This window comes from Andrographis paniculata, unplaced genomic scaffold, assembly GCF_009805555.1.
Source record: "Andrographis paniculata isolate CXL003 unplaced genomic scaffold, ASM980555v1 Contig62END, whole genome shotgun sequence".
Lineage (NCBI taxonomy): Eukaryota > Viridiplantae > Streptophyta > Magnoliopsida > Lamiales > Acanthaceae > Andrographis > Andrographis paniculata.
The window spans coordinates 8,799,670-8,819,591 of record NW_026137598.1 but is presented as its reverse complement, the minus strand read 5'-3'; the positions used below and the strand labels follow the sequence as shown (position 1 = coordinate 8,819,591).

The 19,922-nt window shown below is 37.4% G+C and overlaps 3 protein-coding genes across 9 annotated transcripts; 1 reads left to right on the top strand and 2 right to left on the bottom strand.

The window, feature by feature from the left end:
- The first annotated feature begins 393 nt into the window (after positions 1-393).
- On the top strand, positions 394-3,735 carry LOC127261176 (probable anion transporter 5). 4 transcript variants are annotated; one of them, XM_051289407.1, is made up of 4 exons: positions 394-708; positions 980-1,083; positions 2,062-2,589; positions 2,686-3,735. In XM_051289407.1, the coding sequence occupies exons 3-4, from the start codon at positions 2,160-2,162 to the stop codon at positions 3,486-3,488; spliced, it is 1,233 nt and encodes a 410-aa protein (XP_051145364.1). In that variant the 5' UTR covers positions 394-708; positions 980-1,083; positions 2,062-2,159; the 3' UTR covers positions 3,489-3,735. The 4 variants fall into 4 exon arrangements, with proteins under 4 accessions (XP_051145364.1, XP_051145363.1, XP_051145366.1 ...); XM_051289406.1 differs by having other exon boundaries at positions 395-708; positions 2,062-3,735; XM_051289409.1 differs by lacking the exons at positions 394-708; positions 980-1,083 and having other exon boundaries at positions 2,241-2,386; positions 2,476-2,589.
- A 2,716-nt stretch (positions 3,736-6,451) lies between these two features.
- On the bottom strand, positions 6,452-11,048 carry LOC127261032 (receptor protein kinase-like protein ZAR1). 4 transcript variants are annotated; one of them, XM_051289170.1, is made up of 3 exons: positions 10,455-11,048; positions 8,396-9,969; positions 6,452-7,485 (listed from the first exon to the last, which is right to left on the bottom strand). In XM_051289170.1, the coding sequence occupies exons 2-3, from the start codon at positions 9,945-9,947 to the stop codon at positions 6,794-6,796; spliced, it is 2,244 nt and encodes a 747-aa protein (XP_051145127.1). In that variant the 5' UTR covers positions 9,948-9,969; positions 10,455-11,048; the 3' UTR covers positions 6,452-6,793. The 4 variants fall into 4 exon arrangements, with proteins under 4 accessions (XP_051145127.1, XP_051145125.1, XP_051145128.1 ...); XM_051289168.1 differs by having other exon boundaries at positions 8,396-10,231; positions 10,339-10,464; XM_051289171.1 differs by lacking the exon at positions 10,455-11,048 and adding an exon at positions 10,339-10,406.
- Positions 11,049-12,653: 1,605 nt separating this feature from the next.
- LOC127261239 (proteasome subunit beta type-5-like) lies at positions 12,654-15,338 on the bottom strand. The gene is made up of 8 exons (XM_051289491.1): positions 15,189-15,338; positions 14,631-14,748; positions 14,411-14,540; positions 14,105-14,211; positions 13,667-13,801; positions 13,494-13,597; positions 13,163-13,263; positions 12,654-13,057 (listed from the first exon to the last, which is right to left on the bottom strand). Exons 2-8 carry the CDS (start codon positions 14,745-14,747, stop codon positions 12,930-12,932), a joined length of 822 nt encoding a protein of 273 aa, XP_051145448.1. The 5' UTR covers position 14,748; positions 15,189-15,338; the 3' UTR covers positions 12,654-12,929.
- Between the last annotated feature and the right edge of the window lie 4,584 nt (positions 15,339-19,922).

The following is a 19,922-nucleotide window of genomic DNA, read 5'->3' as shown; positions in this document are numbered from 1 at the left end:
ATGCAACCTACAACTATAACATAAAAAAATAATGAATGTAAATAAGGTATTAATATTTTTGAGAAAATATAGGGAGAAAGAAAATTAAAAAGAACAAACCAACTATTTTTAATAATATAATAATTTTATATTAATCATATTTGTATTAATATATTTATAAAATTAAATTGAAATGATTTTTTATGTAATATTAAATCAATATTTTAATTGTGTACTCCATTATTAATCATATAATTTATTATATAATATTTATAATAAAAATTACCTCAAAAAAAAAATTCAAAAATCTGACTATCTCTGTCATTGAATTGGGCCCCGCCGTTCATACGTAACTCACATAAATAATGGGCTGCAGATATTTTATTTTCTTTCAAGAACTAATAATCAGAGCCCATTCGACCACCTACAGCCTACAGGGCTTCTCCAATTCCTAGTTCCCATGGGTACTTCAGTCCGGCGCGGGTGATTGCTCTGCTTCTGCCTCTGTTAATATGTTTTAATAGGTGAAATACTCGAATCACCCCGATAGCGGTACCAAACGTAGGGTCTTGACTTTTTAGATCTTCAATGCCTCTGTTACTCTGATCATGCCTTCCGTTCCATAGTCGTAGCTCTCCATTCGTTGAAGAGAAATGCATTCACTGTTTGTGTTTTGTGTTTGTTAAAGCCTGGAAGACCAAGGATCACAATCCAAGAGTTCAGTTCAAGGTATTTGTCTGTACGATATATATATTTTTAATGTGAACTTACGAAGGAATATATTTTTAAGCTGTTTTTCTAATCTGTTTATCCAGTTTTTGTTTTATTTGTGTTCACAATAGCTTTCCATTCACATTTTGTATGCCCTATAATTCTTTTCTATACCCTTATGACAATCGAAGAGGCCATTCAGCGCTGTTACTTGTTATGGAATATTTTCACTTGATCTCTGTGAGCCTGTCTGAATATTCAACGCATTTGAGACGTTCCCTCTTTGAAGGTATTATATTAACACTACTGGTGCCAAGTTGCAAACAATTTTCTCCTACCGTTTTACGGGACCTGCTTCGGGTATTCTTCTTCCACGGCTTCGTCGGAGGCTTGGTAAGTTCAAACATTGCCCTAATTTTGAATTGTTTGTTGTTCTTCAAGTTCATTGCCTGCTGTTACAGTATTTAGGGTTTTAATTGTTTGATTGTTATCAATTTTATCTGTGATTCTTTTTATGAATATTTAGGGTTAGAAGTGTTTGCTATTATTAATTTCAATGCCGATTATTTGCAGTTATGTTATGGTTAGAAGGATATGATGTCTTGGATTCATTTCACTATGTGTAAGGAATCCTGTTAGATCTAAGGACCTGTGTGTTACTTGACTTCATGAATTGTAGTACATAAAATTCGTTTTATAAGATTGTAAGTATTATCTTGTTTGGTGCTTGGCATTTCATTAAAAAGTGCTTTGTTATCCAAACTGCAGTTTTTTCCATTTCAATGATTAAATGTCTTGTTGATCTATCGTTAAAGTTGGAGTTCATAACTAGATCTCTGCATTCCTTGTGAACATAATGATCTTCACTTTTGCTGCTTTTGTGCCATCTCTTACGGTGAGTGCAGCAGTTTCTTCGTTTGTAGACATTGCTTTGTACCATGTCTGTAACTTTATTATACGCAATTGCTTTTGAACTCTTTGTAGACATTGCTTTGTATCATATATAATTTTCTATACGATGTACAGAAAATATTGTTAATTTTAATAAAATTTCTAATACTGCTAAAAAGCTCATGGGTTGGCCAAGCAAATTTTAGCCTGCCCTTGCAGTGGCCAACCCGCTCAAACCCACCAGTTGGTGGACTGTGGGCAAGCATGTCCTACCACTCTGTCCCAACACCTTAACTCTATTTTTCTCACACGTGCCTAGGTCATCAAACATATGCATGTCACTCAAAATTGCTTGTACATATCTTACGTTTCTTTTCAATATCATATGTATGAATTGCTCATTGGATATGCAACTTATGAAGCTAGTGAATTGCTCATTCTCTTTTTAAATGAGATTTTTTATTTTTATAATTCTTATAGGTGGTTTCTTCTTAAACGCCTGGGATCACTTTTATTGTTTTGGAGTTATTTAATAAGAAGACATTGAATTGGTTTCTCCATTCCCGAAACAAAAGAGAATGAAGATATCATATTTTCCGAATCGCTATGTGATTGTCATTTTGACCTTCATTTGCACATGCGTTTGCTACATAGAACGGGTGGGATTCTCTATTGCATATACTGCTGCTGCGGATGCAGCAGGAATAAATCAGTCAAGCAAGGGCATGATACTTTCTACTTTCTATTATGGGTATGCCTGCTCACAAGTTCCTGGTGGTTGGGCAGCCCAAAAAATTGGAGGAAGGCGTGTTCTCCTACTCTCATTTGTTTTGTGGTCTCTGACTTGTTCTTTTATACCGTTAGATCCTAATCGAGTTACAATTTTGGTAATAGCTCGCTTGCTTGTTGGAGTGGCTCAGGGCTTCATCTTTCCATCTATTCACACTGTCCTAGCACAGTGGGTGCCACCACATGAACGGTCAAGATCTGTTTCTCTCACAACGTCAGGTATGTATTTTGGTGCTGCTGTAGGAACGCTTTTGCTTCCTAGCCTGGTTACATTTCGGGGCCCACAATCAGTGTTTCTTACTGAAGCTGCTTTAGGTGCTTTGTGGTCTCTATTATGGTACAAATATGCCAGTGACCCACCTCGTTCTGATAATCCCAAGGCCACAGCAGCTGGCTTTGGTGATTCCTTGCTCCCAATCGAGGGCAATGAAAGGAGAAAAGCAGCAAATGGAGTATACTCCATACGAACACCAAAAATTCCATGGAAGAGAATTGTATTGAGTTCGCCTATCTGGGCGATAGTCATAAATAATTTTACATTCCACTATGGTCTTTATGTCCTCATGAATTGGCTTCCGACATACTTTGAATTAGGCCTCCAGCACAGCCTTCAGGAAATGGGTTCATCCAAGATGATACCTTACCTCAACATGTTTATATTTTCAAATATTGGTGGGGTGATTGCCGATCACTTGATCACCCAGAGGATTTTGTCTGTAACTATAACAAGAAAGCTTCTAAATACTGTGGGATTCATTGTGGCCTCTTTTGCCCTGATGGCACTCCCATTGTTCACATCAGCTGATGGAGTTGTGTTTTGTTCTTCTGTCGCCCTTGGTTTCCTGGCACTTGGGAGGGCTGGTTTTGCAGTAAATCATATGGATGTTGCTCCAAGATATGCAGGAATCATTATGGGGGTTTCCAATACAGCTGGTACCTTGGCTGGAATAGTTGGGGTTGATCTCACTGGCCGCCTTCTTGAAGCAGGTAAGGCTGCCCAGTTGGATCTCACTAATCCGGATAGCTGGAGAGCAGTTTTCTTCATCCCAGGTTCACTCTGTATCCTCAGTTCACTTGTTTTTCTTCTACTGTCCACAGGGGAAAGGATATTTGACTGACTCTTTTGTTTGTTGGAAGTTTAAAGAACATATATATATATATATTAACTCTCTTCTTTCTGCTGCCTAAATTGTAACATTCAAGTCATACCCATTTCAGAAACTCAAAACTTTCTGCTTCCTAAATTGTAACACTGAAGCCATACTCATTTTGCATTATTTATTTTGTCATCACAAGACATTCATATTAATTTGGCCGGAATTGTAAAAGGCAACGCGCCATACCCATTGTTGTGGTTACACTGAAGTATTTACTTTGCAATTTGTGCTTGAAGCTGATTGTTATCTTTTAAAGGGTGTAATTTAAGGTCATAATAGAATGCTAGTATTTTGAACTAGCAAGCCTAGGAAGGCTTGATTGAGCTCGCTCATGGCTGTTGCTTCTCAGTCTTACTTGCTGCTGAACAAGTTTTGAACTAGACCCCTTTGCATCAGTTTTCTGGTATCCCATAAAATCTTGATTTTGAGGAGAAGAATGTGGATTGGCTGTTGGTTTTTTACCACTGTTCTGTTCCTGAATGCAAATAGAGATTGGCTTACTTTGGCTGAACATCATCTGCTGAATGGTAGAATGGATATGCTTGCTGCCCAACTACAAATTCCTCCAAAAATCTTCTTACCGCTCATGAAGTATCGTATATGGTATATGATTTTTTCTCTTTTTTTTTTTTAAAAAAAAAAAAAAAAAATTGTTATTTAAACTTCTTGAAATTTTGGCTGTCCAACTACAACTTCCTCGAACCACCATGTGTGTGCGGATGATGGATTGCTTATTTGAACAAAGATGCCAGTACTGGGGGCTAAATAACTCTTATAGTTTAAATATATGAAACAGTATATTACTCAATTACTATATATTTATACAGGGGTTTTTATGCATCTGAAATAACATATTAAAGCTGCTGTTCCAGTGAGTGGTGTATTTGGGTATTTTAAATAGATTGTTCATTTGTCTTATGCTTTCTCTTGTCACCTTGTATGTGGATCATTGACTTTATGTTGTAATTGTTGAAAATAATATTTGGTTGATATTGAATGTATCAATTAGATACGCCATTTACTGTACTGGAACATGTTGATTGTTGGAGGCTCTTATTTGAGTTGTTAAATAGAGTTTTTTTTATTGATCAACAGTTATTATCATTTTACCTGTATCTGATGATAATGCTGGCCACTTTAATTGTTGAATTAAGTGAATATGCTGGATTATGCATTATATGTTTTACTGATGTATTGTATAAACTGAAAATGCTGAATGCCGTCCTAACTTAATGCTGTTTCATTAATTAGAATGTGTTGGCTACCCTATTATGTGTTTCCGGTCTATTTATTGGAACGCACAGATTGAACATTGTGCTTTAGATGCAAAATTAAAATTTGATCCAATGCTGTTTATCGGTAGTTGGCTTTTCATTGTAATGTGATCGATGGTGATTGTGATAGTTCCGAAGTATTGGTATATGAATATCATATATATCATGCATATATATATGTGTGTATGTATGTATGTATATATTATGTATTTCCATGATGTTAGGTCAGATCAAAAGCCCATTCATAGTTTTTGGAACCCAGATCTGCCAAAGGTTGTGACCCCTTTGTTTTATTGGTGCACTGGAAGCAGTTGATTTGGAGTAGATTTTAACCATCCTTACTTGGAGAAATTGACGGACGGTCCAAAATTTATCAAGTTGATAAAAATCCTTCCTACTCTTCAAGCTCGAGGACGCAGTTACATCCCGTTTGGATTTGGCTGTCGCTCAACAGTAATAGAGCAAATACCTAGTTCTACAAAATTGTATAACCGTTTGTATTCACTAGATATTGATGATGAGCAAGCCTAGTTTTGTATGGTTTTGACGGGGTGGGTTTTGTTTTATTTATTTATTTCTTAGGGTGGGGGCTGGGGGGGGAGGGGGGTGGTGGGGTTGTTGGTTATTTTAAAAGCCAAGGAACTAAGATGTACAATAGAAGGTTTTAGAAAATAAGGATCATCCTTTGATGATGTGATAGTACTATATAAAAAAAATTAAAATAAAAAATTTGACAGAAAACAGGCTAAGAATGATTCTTGGACTTATCTTTTCTCCATGTAAGGAAAGAATGTATTTTTTTTTTGATAAATAAATATATTAATATAAATGATTGAATTGAATCCCAATCGACCAAGCTCGGGCGCAAATAAAATCTTGACTTGAAGATTGACTTCACTGGCTTCTTCCAAACTTCTTTGCACCATCAGCCTTTATTGAACTCCTTTTTGTATACCATATTTTGAAGACTTGGATAAAAATGTCTCTAAAATATGTGGGCAGGCCTCCATAAAGGGCTCATTTTATATATTCTAAAATAATCATACATTCTAGCAATTTTAGATAAAACTGTGTGTTGTTTGTTATATAAATTATGTTTTTATTTTTATTTTTATTTTTATTTTTCAAGATTTGAAATTAAAAAATGAATTCAAAAGAAAAGAGATGCATCTCTTGATCAAAAAAAATGTTAGAATTTAAAAATTAAATGGACATGATTTTTCAATGTGAAAATGTAGAAAAAAACACATTATATATGCATAAAATATGGTCTTTGAAGAATTCATTCTACAAAATAGTACTCTCTTTGTCCCAAATAAAGTGTAATATTTATTTTTGACAACGAGTTTTTAGATAAAATAGAAATTAAATATAATTAATTATTTTCTATTTTAAAAATATTGCATAGTTACGCGGTTACATTTTTTCCTGTATGGGGGAAGGTGATTTTATTGCTATTGCTAATAAAGATGAGCAGTACTACTTCTCTCTCCATCGGGGAAATCTACTAACATAAAAATTTTTATTTTTTAAATATATATATTTTTAATTGTTAGAGTACAGACAAAAAAAAATAAAAAAAATCAATTAAATTGGAACGAAAATAATATTTTAATATTAAATACAAATTATTTTTTTTGCAAACTCAGAAACGCACTCTAAGATTATCGGATTGATGTGCAGAAAGAGTCTCAGTTTACAAATGGTTTGTCTATTGAACTGAATTAGAATGAGAAGGTGACGCAACCCAAGGCGGCGGTTGTAACTACAGAGTAAAAAAAGAATTGAAACAAAATATGGCTGATAATAAATTTCAGGAAATGTCTCTCAAATCTAGGAGAAACCCTGCGACGCATTCCTTTTTCCATTTCTCTACTGCAAGAAGGAAGACAAGAGTGATCCCCATTCATCCATAACAGCAGCGGTAGCAATAAAAATAATAGTAACAGTAAAAATCTGGCAACAACCTGCCCTCCCTCGTGCTCTGCTCGTTCAGGATCCTCCTCCGACCTTATCAAGATTTTCAGACACAGTCTTCATCCTGGGTCGGATTTCTGGATCTCCCTCTGTGCACGCAAGTGCGATGTGAAATGCCGCCAGCACTTCCTTCTTGGCGTGCACCTCCTGGAGCAACACCGGGTCTACCATATCTGACAGCGGACTCTCCTCCTGGAACCCTTTCCTCACCCATCTTACCAGGTCTGGAAACAACTCTGTAGAGGAGGAGGAGGTTGAGCTGGTGGTGGGTGGAGATGAAACCTCCGGTGACTTCCCCGTCAGCAATTCTAGTAGGATGACCCCAAACGAGTATACATCCCACTTCTGGGTTGGTCGGCCGTCAGGGGTCCGAGCTTCCGGTGCCCGATAGCTGTTGTTTATTTTCTCCGGCTGAGGTGGCTTCATATATGGAAGGGCACCACCAATGAAGCCTCCGGACGAGCAGGGGTTGTTCCCTGTGATAGTGATGAGACGGTTGAGGCCAAAATCAGAGACGTATGGCCGGAAATCATTGTCAAGGAGAATGTTGGATGGCTTGACGTCTCCATGGACGAATTTCCTCGGGCTGCATTCGTGCAGGTAGGCCAAGCCCCTAGCCGTGCCCTTGGCGATCTTCAGTCTGATGGACCAAGAAAAGCTGGATGAAGAAGAAGGCTGGCTCTGGCTCTGGCTCTGGCTCGTCCTCCCTGCAATGCCATAACATAACACGCATTCATTTGAAGAATGTAATTACATCATGGATACACGTTCTTTCTGTGTTTCCTTCCCGTTCAGTATCGCATGGATGGGTCGACCGACTGATCAATGAGTTTTGAAGAGCCTAAGGACGTCAGTCAGTAGTCAGTTAGTGGGGGAACTACCCGTATATGTAGGTAGGTAGGTCATAGGTGTGCATTGCTGTGGAGGGGATCAACCGCCAACCACCGCCACCACCTAGGCCTAGCTAAAACCCCTAAAAAAGACGCACATGTGTTGATATCTAAACGTAGCCTTAATCTTTCCTTGATCAGTCCAGGTCGGGTGGATATCTAGCTGGTTTCTTATTCAGATATAAGAATGCCGCCAAACTTTCTACCAGTAAAATGCCATGTAGCAGATCACTGTGCGCAAAGAGAAGATCACCAAAAGCTTGAGCCAGCCACACACCTCACAATTAGTTCTCGAAGTCATGCTCGGGTCATACAACACATAATATATAGGTCAGACGGATGACGAAACTCAGGGCCTTCGCTCCCTCCCCTCTTCCACTCCACTGGAAGCAAACATACGATTGACTACTACCCATGCTTTTACCTACCTAGCTTTCTTAAATTTCAGTTTCCTTCTCTTCCCTTCCCTTCCCTACCCTTCATCACACTTGTTCCGAGATCCTCCTACTAGCTAGCAATCTCTATGAGAAATATGTGTACGAGTAAAAAGCAAATGAGTTGGTAAGGTCTTGTAGGGGAGAGGGGATCAAGAAATCTTCAGATAATTAAGCTGATTTCTAGCATCTCATTCTCATGAACTAATCAAGATAAAAATAGATATGTGTGTGTGTGTGTGTGTGAGAGAGAGAGAGAGAATATTATTAATCGGGGAGGCATTCTCACTCACCGCCGCGAAGAGCAGAAGCCAAATTTCCGTTGGATATGAAGTCACTGATGAGAAGCTTTTCATCGGGTGCCCAGTAGTACGCTCTCAGCTTCACAATGTTGGGATGCTTTATCCTCCCGATCGCCTGGACTTCTGCCACAAACTCCTTGTATCTCTGCTCCCCGCCTTCCCCCAGCCTCCTCACTGCCACTGGCACCCCATTCCCCAGCACCACTTTATACACTATGCCCAGACCACTCTTCCCCAACACATATGCCGAAGCCCTCAGCAATTCGTCCAACTCGAAGTTGAACCCCTTATCAATGGCTACCAAGTCCCCCTCCCCGGTGCCGGTGCCACTCGCTCTGCCACTCATCCCTCCCCCGGCACCCTTCTCCGACTCCTCCCCTTCCGAGGCGTCGTTGCTTGGAAAGCCATTGATGCAAGGAAATGGGCATAGGCCAACCTTCTCATTGCTTTTCCCTCCAAGCTTCCCCCTTCCAGTACAACTGCATCCATGGCCATGGGAGTCCTTTCTCTTCCAATACACATACACCGCCACCAATCCTATAAATGCCACTCCTACAGCATTTGCCACTGATATCAGTATTATCAGCCCTGGCTTCAGCCCCTTCTGCTCCTCGCTCACACCCTCCCCCCCGTCCCGGATACCCTTAGCGGGAGCACCTGGCGTATTCTTGCAAGACTTTTGCAGCGGAAAACCACACAAGTTTGGATTATTGACAAACGCAGTCGGGCCCTGATTGGCGAAGGACCCTGTCTGGGGAATCTCACCACTCAAATTATTATTCCTAAGATCGAAACTTACTGTGAGCGGCAACTCGCCCAAAGATTTCGGTATCGTCCCCGTGAAATGATTGAACGACAGATTCAAAGTCCCCGACAGTGACTTCAACTCTCCCATATCATCCGGAATCGAACCATTAAATTTGTTTGCAGATAAATCGAGCTGCTCTAAATTAGCAAGCTCAGGGAAGATCCCTTCGGGAATCTCGCCCGAGAACTGATTTCCACCAAGGATTAACCTCTGTAACTGCCTGCAATTGCGGAGAATCTTGGGCAGCGGACCCGAGAGAGAATTTCTCGAAATATCAAGATTTTGCAAGCGAGGGACGTTGCATAAAGAGGGAGGCAAAGAACCGGAGAGGTTGTTGCCATAAAGGAAAATGCTGTGCAATGAAGAAGCATTGAACAACTGATCAGGGATTGAACCATAAAAATTATTGCCATGAAAATTAAGTCGCCTGAGATAAATCAAGCTGCCAAGCTCTGATGGAATATAGCCCCGGAGATTCTGCCCGGCAACAGAAATTCCAACAACTCGAGGATCATCCGACCCGGAAATATTCATACACGAAATTCCGGTCCAGCGGCACGGCGTCGCGTCTTCCTCGTTCCAGTCCGAAAAAGCCTCACCGGCGCCGGAATCCACGGCGGATTTTATGGAGAGCAACGAGAGGCCGTCTGGAGTTAGTGAAATGCTCAAGTGAATTTCCAGGGAAAAGTTCAGTAGCAAAAGAAAAGCGGAGAAATGCAGGTTCCGGCCCAACATTGTACGGACTGCTGACAATTGTCTGCAAAACACACGAAATTATATATATCTTCCCCCGCCGGAAATAGGAGGAACTCAAAGAAACTGTAACAAATTAACAGCCAGCCCTCATCCTCACTGTGTAATGGGAGAACAGTTTCTGCAGAAAACGCAATCAAATGCAAAAGAATTGAAATTAAGGCGTCGTCCCTCAAATCAAATGAGAAGCAATTTGAAAAACTTATCTACTCTCCCTAAATCTGATCTCTCTGTAATTCTTTCTCGAGTTTCAGGGACTGTGATGGCTGAGGAGATAACAAGGGCGGCAAAAAAAAAAAAAAAAAAAATCAAGATTCCAATTTTATGAGTAGAAACACAGTATTCTCGGAAAAAAGGGGGAAGCGAAAGAAACCCTGTTTTGTTGGTCCGTCTGTCCGCTAGTGTGAGTGGTGAGGTGGAGATCGGAATGGGGGTAGGCGAGGGGGGTTGAGGAATTTATGAGAAAAGAGACGGGCTTATAGTACTCACCACTGGATGGATGGAGGCCTGTGGCTGTGGGGTGTGGGCCCGCGGAACGGGAGACTTGTAGTAGCATTTCGGGAGAGGAGGGAGAAGTAGAAGGCAAGTAAAGCAAGATGGCTTTTTAAGTGCTAAAGTGCTCATTTCAATTCAATTCATTTATGCTGCTGCGGCCTCGCCTGGCCTGCAAAGACGTTGGATCCATCCCTCCTCCTTTCTCTAGATTGGGTCTGCGGGTAATTTTGTTCACTCGCCACACTTACGCCATCAGTCAGGTTGATGTATTGATTGCGCACTGCAGTGTCGTTGCTGTTGGTTCCACAAACATTTCAATTAATATATGAGGAGGGCGATTCGCGATGGCAAAGCATGTATAGCTGCACGCGAAGGAGTGCCGTAGTCTAGATGTAACTTTGAACCTGATATCGAAAACTCCCCGTTGCAAACTACTCTCCCTCCCCGCGGTCCTTGTCGGCTTTAATTAATTACAATGATAATCGATGGATTTTGCTTTGAGATGAAGAAGCCCCATAATAGTTTGAGAGCACTTGGGACAATATCCGTTTCTAGCTGGCGGCGATGGAGTTCATGACACATATCTCAATTTTAGTGTATATATATACATATATAAAGAAAACAAAACCACAGAATATTTGTGAAAGAAGTGCAAGAAGGGAGTGTATATATGTATAATATATGCACACACAGATGATGGTGAAGTTGAGCGAGAACATAGGTAGTGGCTCAAGAGCACTAGTGGTCCGTAATGAAGAGGACAAGGTTTAAACGTCACGGATGGGGTGGGTCGAAGTAACGATGGAAGGGAAGCTCAACCCGAAGTGCATAGAGCTAGCTATGGACCGTGCGTGTGTGTGTGTAATAAGTGTGAGAGTGAAATGCTGTCTGTCCTGCCCATATGCGCGGCTGCTTTGAATGCCTGTGATCAGACAAGACGAGCAGGCACGTGTCCTACTTCTTAATTAGTGATTAAAAAATATAAGCAATGTTCATATATACAAACGATTTTGGATTCCAAGCTGGAGTGTGATCAACATGTCCGCAACATTAGTGGTTTATGGGAGAGGAGATTATAAAGGGAGTTTGCAAATCATAGATAGAGCAGCAGCAGTACACGGTGGTGGTGGTGATGGAGATGAAGATGGTGATGGTGATGGTGTGGTGTGGTGTGGTGTGCCAACAAACATGCATATGGACGGGCGGATGGATCTGCATGAGCAAACTTGTGCCGGCCCATTCAATCATTTCTGCAGCCATCGTATCACGTATTAGCCTGGTCGTATTAATTAATATAATAGTGGTGGCTGGCAGGCTGGCTGGCAGTTTGTTCTTCTGACTCTGGCAACTCACCATCATCGCTCTCATCATCATTATCATCACCGTTGCCATTGTTATCATCATATCAATGCACTTAATAATACAATGATTTACTTTAAATTGCAGTGGAGAATGATAAATGGGCATGTCAGTCGGTCATTCCTTGTATTTATTATTATGACTTATTATAATTATTATTATGTATAAGTTAGTCATCATGAAAACATGCTTAGAAGCTAACAAAAGTACCCATCCATCCATCATCTGTAGTCTGCTTGGGGTTTGCGTGTTTCCCAATACAATCTAAGCAAAGCAATGCAATGCATGTACCCCTGTAACTGTAGTATATGGCCTCCCCTTCCTGATGAGCGCGTGCATTTTCATATCGGGGAACACACCAACAGTTTTTTAGTTTTGCCTTAGTTTTGACTTTTTAGTACACCACCTCATCAATAAAAATTGCATCTGCTACTCTACAGACCTCAGTGAAGTCACACGCACATGCATACATACATACATAAACAAAAAGACGATGTTTCTAGCTACAGCACATCCATCCCGTTCACAGTACCAGTATTTGTTTAACATTGCAATAAAGGATTTGTTTTTATATTAGCTTAGTACGGTAGAAAGCAATACTTGGGTGAATGCATATCACTATGAATTTGCGATAGCTACCTCGATGGGATGGGATGGGATGGCCAAGATAATCTACCCAAACGACTGACTACATTCTTCAGACTCGTGCCCGTGAAAGGAAACATTGATGATGATGATGCAGCGACCATCTAACTATACAGACAAATCTAGTGTTGGTTTTGTGCGGTGACACCCAAAGTGTTGGTTTTGAAACAACAGGATGGCGAGGACAAATGAAGACGGGGTCACCAACAGCAGCAATAATCATAACAATAAGAATAATTCAGGCTCATTCGACTCTGCAGATTGGTTTTCAAGTGATAGATAGACAGACAGATAGCAGCAGGCAGCATATCAAGCACCATACACGACTACCAAACAAACCCAAACAGTTCAAGGTTGGTTTATCTGCATATGTAGTTATTCTTGTTGATAAAAATGCTCTTTGGTCCCAAACAGCTATCTAGCATAAACGTACATGACACAAGCGGACATCCTCTTTTCCATCTCTCATGCAGCAGATACCTCTGTCATCTCCTGTTCCACAGCAGCAGGTTCCACAGGGTAGTATTTATAGTGAAGTTCCCCAACATCATCTCCAGATAGCTTTTTCCATCCATTTGGCCCAACATGATATACTGAAAATACAAAGCTAGGTCATGTCAGGTCATGACAGCCACATACACACCGATCCCCGAGAAACTTCCCACAGGGTGGGAGGGAGGGAGGTTTGAGAGCATTACCACTCGCAACGCCACCACTGGCCCCATCACGGAATGTTGCGTGATAGATTGCTCGCCTGGCTAATTCCGAGGCTTCCTCAACTGACATATCAAAACGATATCTACCCAGAATAGACACAATAAGAATATAGACAATAAAGTCTACAAACCACCTTTTATAATCCCTATATTATATAACAAACTGCATTTCATTTACAGCTATTTGATTTGTGAGATGAGTCCAAGGAGTTGCTACGTTTTCATTTTCATTCAATATAACCCAAACAAAGAACAAAGATGGGAAACTAAAAGAGAATAGATGCAAACAGTAAGAGGGGAAAGTTAAACACACCCGCTGTCCAAAACTCCATAAGCATAAGGCGAACCCGATCCAACTGAGAATCTAGTGCCTTTAAGACGCCCGCCTTCACTGTCCACATAATATAGACCAGGACCCTAACACCAAATAGCCATAGAATTACATAAAATTGGCCGAGCAGAAAAGAATGATTAACTTTAACCAACCTGCTCATCCCATCCAGCGATCATTGTTCCAACTGACAAACCCATTCCTCGGTATGAATATAGAATGTTTGCCAACAACTTTGAAGCTCCAGCAACAGATATTCTTCTCTTGTTGGCCAGTTCATGCAACCGACACTAAGACATCCATAAAATCAATCAGCATAATTTCCCATAAGGGTACTTTACAGTACTTCCAGCTTGCAAGGATTGAGAAAGTTCACACAATTCCTCTTAAGAGTGTTGAGAAATTACACATGCACAATAAAATTTACATCTCATGATCTCAAATAAATTCTCCTAGAATTTTTATAATCCCAATGGGGCAAACATTTTACACATAGGACAAACATTCAAAACTTATAAGCCTTTGAAACAAGTGGCAGTGAGATCCACAGTCAATTTCTTAATGTTTAAGGTCCAAGATTTTGTTGAAGTTACCTTGATTCCCAGATTCCTGTGCCAGAACTGGCAATCTGCAGCTCCACCAGCCATTGTACCAAGCATGTATGGATTGATTTCAATGATTTTTTTGACAGATTGCGACGCTGTCACATTTATTCAGATATTAGAGAAGCATGGTTACATAAAAGACCAAATGGGAAAGACACAGAAGAAACAAAGTAATATCACTGTGAGTGATGAGATTCAGTATCTCATTAAAAAATACCAGGCACCAGCAGAGACAGAATGATTTCATTGTCACCAAAATCACAAGAGAAATCGGATACTTAATTAAAGCCTCACATATATATCCCCCCATGCTTGCACGAGAATCAGCTGCCACCATGACACCTTCTTTGAATATAAAGGCCAGAGTGGTTGTTCCCCTTGCTGGCTTCACCATCTGAACTGCTGCCTTTTGAAATCCATCAAACTAAATAACAAAAATTAGGGTACAACTGCTGCAAATAAACAACATAGATGAAAAGAAGAATAAGAAGAAAGAAAAATAAATCATGCTTACATCAACAGTGGTAGGAAGTTTAAATGATGGAGCAGCAAAAATCTCATTTTCTAAACCATCTGTGTTCCTCTTCAGGGGTGCCGAGGGATCCAGCGAACTCAAATTAATCTTCATCATCCTTTTACAAAACAAGATCCAGTTAACCGTCAGAGATTATTATTCATAATATCGTTTGCTTCTCAAATTGAGACGGCCTGAAACTTGCAAATTTAAAACATGGGTTCAAATGTCATAGGTTTAATAAAATTTGTCAAGTGGATGTCCAATATATATATACCCAAATCAACAATTCCTAAAATTCTTAGGATTACGCTTGTGCTAAAACGACGCTTAAAAACAGGCATAACAGAAAACCAAATATTGGAAGCAAGCATTCACACAACTAATGGAAGTGGAAAAACCTATTTCACCCGACAAAGAAAGTGTGAGAAATGGGATCGTGAAATAAAGAATGCAGTGCTGGATCCATATCCAATTCTAATATAAGGCAAAGCTAGATCCGGAGCAGGTATGATATACGTGTTTCTGCATACGTTTAACAGGTCGGAGAGCGATTACCTGAATTCGGCCGACGAACAGCAGAAAATGTAGAGAGAGCGAGGGAGATAACAGCAGAGAAGAGCCGGGACGCAGAAAAGTGCGTCTAAAGAAGAGTATTTCTTGCGCTGCAATACACTGGAGAAGTAAGTGGGCTCTTGATGAGAAGGATTCTTGTGGGCTCTTGATGGGCCCTTGAGCGTTAATTTTACTCTTTTAATTATCGATTTTTAAAATAATACGAGCACACGTATAATACGAATAAAAAATGATAAGTTGGTTGACTGCTGTACAGGATAATAATGGCCTTGATTTGGATGTATATACATGTAGTTTGAAGATTTTAAGGTCTTATTAATAATTTTAAAATAATAGAAAATTAAATAAATATAGATACTTAATTTAATATCTTAAATAAAAAATTAATTGTTACTTTTGTAATTCTTTTTATTTATTTATTTATAAATAAGTGCCCATCAACAAAAAAATAAAAAAATAAAAAAATATATAATTATACAATATATAATATATTTATAAAAATTTAAAATTTTAATATAAAATATAATTTATTTTTTGAATACTTAATATAAAAATACATCAAATTAAAAATACGAAATAACATATTCAATGTTTCCAACAAATACACAACTCATCTTCTCTTTCTCTATTTTTATTTTATAATGTGAAAATCCACAATTACTACAAATTTTGGGTAAATTTTTTACTGAACCTAATATCTTATAAATTAAGTTTGACAAGACAAGTAAACTAGGTGAACTACGTGATTTATCTCCTTTATTTTCATGAACAAGTATTATGTACATAAATTTTATATTATGCTTTTTATCGTACATTTTTTTGTAAAAAGCAAGAAGTTCTTTAACAGACATATTTTTGAAAACATATTATTACTAGTGATGCATTGAGTTTATAAGTGCAATATGGAAAAAAGCTAAATGAAATGTCAAAAAAGTTGATATCTTTAATCAATATTTGGATTTTTAATTAGTATGATTTATTTTACACGCACAATGGCTAAGTGAAAGAACTTTTACTTTAAATTTTTTTCTTTTATCCATTTGGACAGCATATCTAATTTCTTTATCAATTTCGATGACATATCCAAACATAAAACAACAAAATCATAATCCAAAAAATCTTATGTATCAAATATTGTGAAGGATTAGGATTAATGATCGAATAACAAACAGAAAATATAAAAAGACACAGATTTACGTGGGGTAGAAACGAAAAACAGATTTATTAAGAGCGGTTAGGTGACAGATTTGAACCTGTTAATATAAAAAGACACAGATTTACGTGGGGGTAGAAACCGAGAACAGATTTATTGAGAGCGGTTAGGTGACAGATTACAGATTTGAACCTGTTAGCCGTCTGTTAGAATAAGAATACATGTCTATTTATAGACTATGCTAATAATAGTCATATCATATCTCTAAATTTAGAATACAATATCTAATATCAAATTCATATCTCTAGATTCAAGACATATTAACAAATCTCCGCATTGATTTGAATTTCACTTTCAGATGCATCGTTACAATGCAGATAAACAAACGACAAACTAGCTTCAAGGCATATCAACAAATCTTCATCTTCACCTTGACTTAGAATTTCACTTTCAGATGCATCATTACAATACCAGACGATCATACTCCTCCATGCTGCCTCAGATTTGTCCCCATCATGCAACTACTAGCTTGTGACATTTAGCAAGTCCAAACAATGTCGAAACTTGCTATGAGAGACCGATTTGGTGAACATATCAGCAGTTTGACCAGACGTTGCTTAAAAAACAACTTATTGGTTAGAGATTTCGTCATGTAAAAACTCTCCAATTTCTTCCAGAGGCCAACAACAGTTTCCTGATCGGAAACTTTGATGATTACATCATCAGACATAAACAACATGATTGTCGAGTGAGTTTTCTCATCTGCGACATCCCACTCTTCATCATCTACGTTTGCACCTCTCGGTTTTTCAGATAGCGGCCCCCACAAACCATGTTGCTTCAACAAAGGTCGCATTTTAATTGCCATAAACCAAAACTATTTCTCCCGGTAAATTTGTCAACCTTTACGTTGAAAGCAGACATTGTTGATCGACTCACAAAACCCTAGCAGTGCGAAAAAAAAAAAAAAAAAAAAAAAAAAACCTAATCGAAACGACCAGACTCTGATACCGGTTTGTTGTGACGGATTAAGGTTAATGATCGAATAAATAGAAAACTTAGAGAAGACACAGTGTTCACCAACAACCTGTTGGTTACATCCACGGGCAGAAACAAAGAACATATTTATTGAGGGAAAAATTTGAGTCTGTTGGCCGCATGTTAGAATGAGAATACATATCTATTTATAATATAAGTTTAAGCCAATAATATTCATATCATATCTTTAAATTAATGATATAATATCTAATATCTAAATCATATCCTTAGATTCAAGACATATCAACACCAAATCATATTGAATCAACAAAATATTGTTAATTATCTTCCATATAACAAAGAACTTGAAAAAGAAAATCATATGAAAGAAACTAAAAACCTTATATCTCTATCAGATTTACGAATTTTGAGCATTTGTTAACTTTATCACCAAAGATGAAGATGATATATAAGGCCTCACATAGGATTGAATGAATAGTAAATTTAATTTGCAATCTTGCCAAAGAAATTTAATATTAAAATTAATCACATCCACCCATATCGAAATTGAAATTAGTCAAAACAAAATCAAAATTGCATAATTCAAAACCGATTTCTATTTTAGATTTTAAAACTGAAAACAAAATTTAAAAATCGCTCAAATGCTTATTCTTTATAAACAGATGTTCTCCGTTGCATCAGATAAATAAATATTTGAAGGTTGATCGATTGCACAACCAAAAATTCATGAACAATAGAGCGCTCACCTGTGTATGAGAGGGATGATTGATTTTGAGAAGTCGCTTTCGACGAGAGAAAAAGTGTACTCGTCTTCCAAGTGGAAAGAGAAAGTGCGCCTTCACAAGACCTCGATTGCACGAGGTGATCTCCTAGGACTTCGATCTTTTGAGCCTCATAATTTAGATCACTGTGCTAATTTAATTTTCAAATAGTGAAGAAATAACTTGTGTCCGAGACTCTGAAAATTCGAATCATTGTGGTTGCTCTAAGAAGTGAAATTATTTTATTATTTTTCGATGTATTCATGTTTTTAAAATGTGGTTAATTTTTTTAAATTTTTTATTTATTAATTTTTTTATATCTATTTATATTATTGTCAATAATGAACCTCACATATTTTTATATATTTTAATTAAAATTACATTATTAATTCTATAAAAGTTATAATTTGTCGGTACAAAAAATATAAAAAATATCAACAATATACAATTCTCTTAGTTCCCTTAAAGTATATCATTTATTTTTTTTAATAAATTAGAAAATAATATTATATTAGTGTCTAATTTTCTTTAAAATGAAGAAGTTTAAAATATATTTGAAATTAATGAAATAGAAAATGAAATATGTAATGACATTTCAATATGTAGAAATAAAAATAAAACTAAATTATTGAATATAAACTATTATAAATTAAAAATTAAAATGAACTAGTTAGGTAGACAACTTTGAGCGGGCAATTGAGATGATACAGATAAAATAGAGAGTACTGTTTTAGTTACTGTGTAGGAAAGTCTTTTACATGGATAAATTCTATTTTATCCATAATACAATTTGTTTAAAATTTATTATTTTTTTTTATAAAAAAAAAATATAATTTAATAGAAAAAGAAAATTGTTAAGAGGAGTATGAAGTTCCAATTTAATACTTCATTCCTCAATGCAAATGTGTGCTTATTTGATCCGACACGGATTTTAATAAAAGTGAGTAATAATTTTTTTCTTTTATAGTTAAAAAAAGTACAAAATTTTAATAATACTTAGAAAAAGAAGAGAGAGAGTCTTGGTCTGCACTCCCTGTCAGATATAATAAGTTTTATTTCAGTTCCTATTATAAATAAATTGGTCTGCCCTCCTCTTTACTTATTTTGATTTAATCTTGGTCCTTATTTTATGTTTATTCTTTAATATTGTAGACACTAAAAATATATGTCTAAAATCAATTAAATATCATGTATTTTGGAAGAAAATAAAATTTCAATAAAATAAATATATGGTATTTAATTATGCACATATATTAATTTTTGTACAATAAATATTAACCATTAATGCAAAAATCTGCTTAAAATGGAAGATATCGTACAAATATTACATGCATAAATAGAGACATAATAAATTTGACAGCAAAATAAATTAATCTTGTCAATAAATGAAGTATATAAATTAATATCCTCCGAAAAAGGGCAGTGATATAAAGATCTTGGCGAGAGAGGAAGGTGCACAATCAAATCCATCAAGAATGGAAAAGAGCATCTGATTGGAAAAAGGAAAGATTATAAAATCTTCCTATTGGCCAATCAAAACACGCCACGTGGCACCATTAAAAAAGGAAGCCGAAGCACCCATCCCCTATAAATAGGAGTCATGGCCAGTTCATTTGAGACACCGAAGTTCATTTGAAGACTCGCGCAATGATAAGTCTCTCTAGACTCTCTGCAATGTTCTTCATTGTTCTTCGTGTCCTTCAAAGCGTTCTTCGTCGAAAAGTCACCGATTTGGACAAATGATCCAATATTGGTTGGAGAATCGATGGAGTTAACGTTCTTCGTCGTATGTCCGAGCCGGAG

What these genes read in the sequence shown, in the direction of transcription:
- LOC127261032 (XM_051289170.1), bottom strand. Translation starts at nt 9,947, where the DNA reads ATGTTGGGCCGGAACCTGCATTTCTCCGCTTTTCTTTTGCTACTGAAC. An exon ending in GGCTTCTGCTCTTCGCGGCG is followed by an intron (nt 7,486 to 8,395) that starts GTGAGTGAGAAT and finishes ATGGCATTGCAG; the next exon opens with GGAGGACGAGCCAGAGCCAG.
- LOC127261176 (XM_051289406.1), top strand. Translation starts at nt 2,160, where the DNA reads ATGAAGATATCATATTTTCCGAATCGCTATGTGATTGTCATTTTGACC.
- LOC127261239 (XM_051289491.1), bottom strand. Translation starts at nt 14,747, where the DNA reads ATGATGAAGATTAATTTGAGTTCGCTGGATCCCTCGGCACCCCTGAAG. An exon ending in AAGCATGGGGGGATATATAT is followed by an intron (nt 14,212 to 14,410) that starts GTGAGGCTTTAA and finishes TAAATGTGACAG; the next exon opens with CGTCGCAATCTGTCAAAAAA. An exon ending in TATGGAGTTTTGGACAGCGG is followed by an intron (nt 13,264 to 13,493) that starts GTGTGTTTAACT and finishes TATTCTGGGTAG; the next exon opens with ATATCGTTTTGATATGTCAG.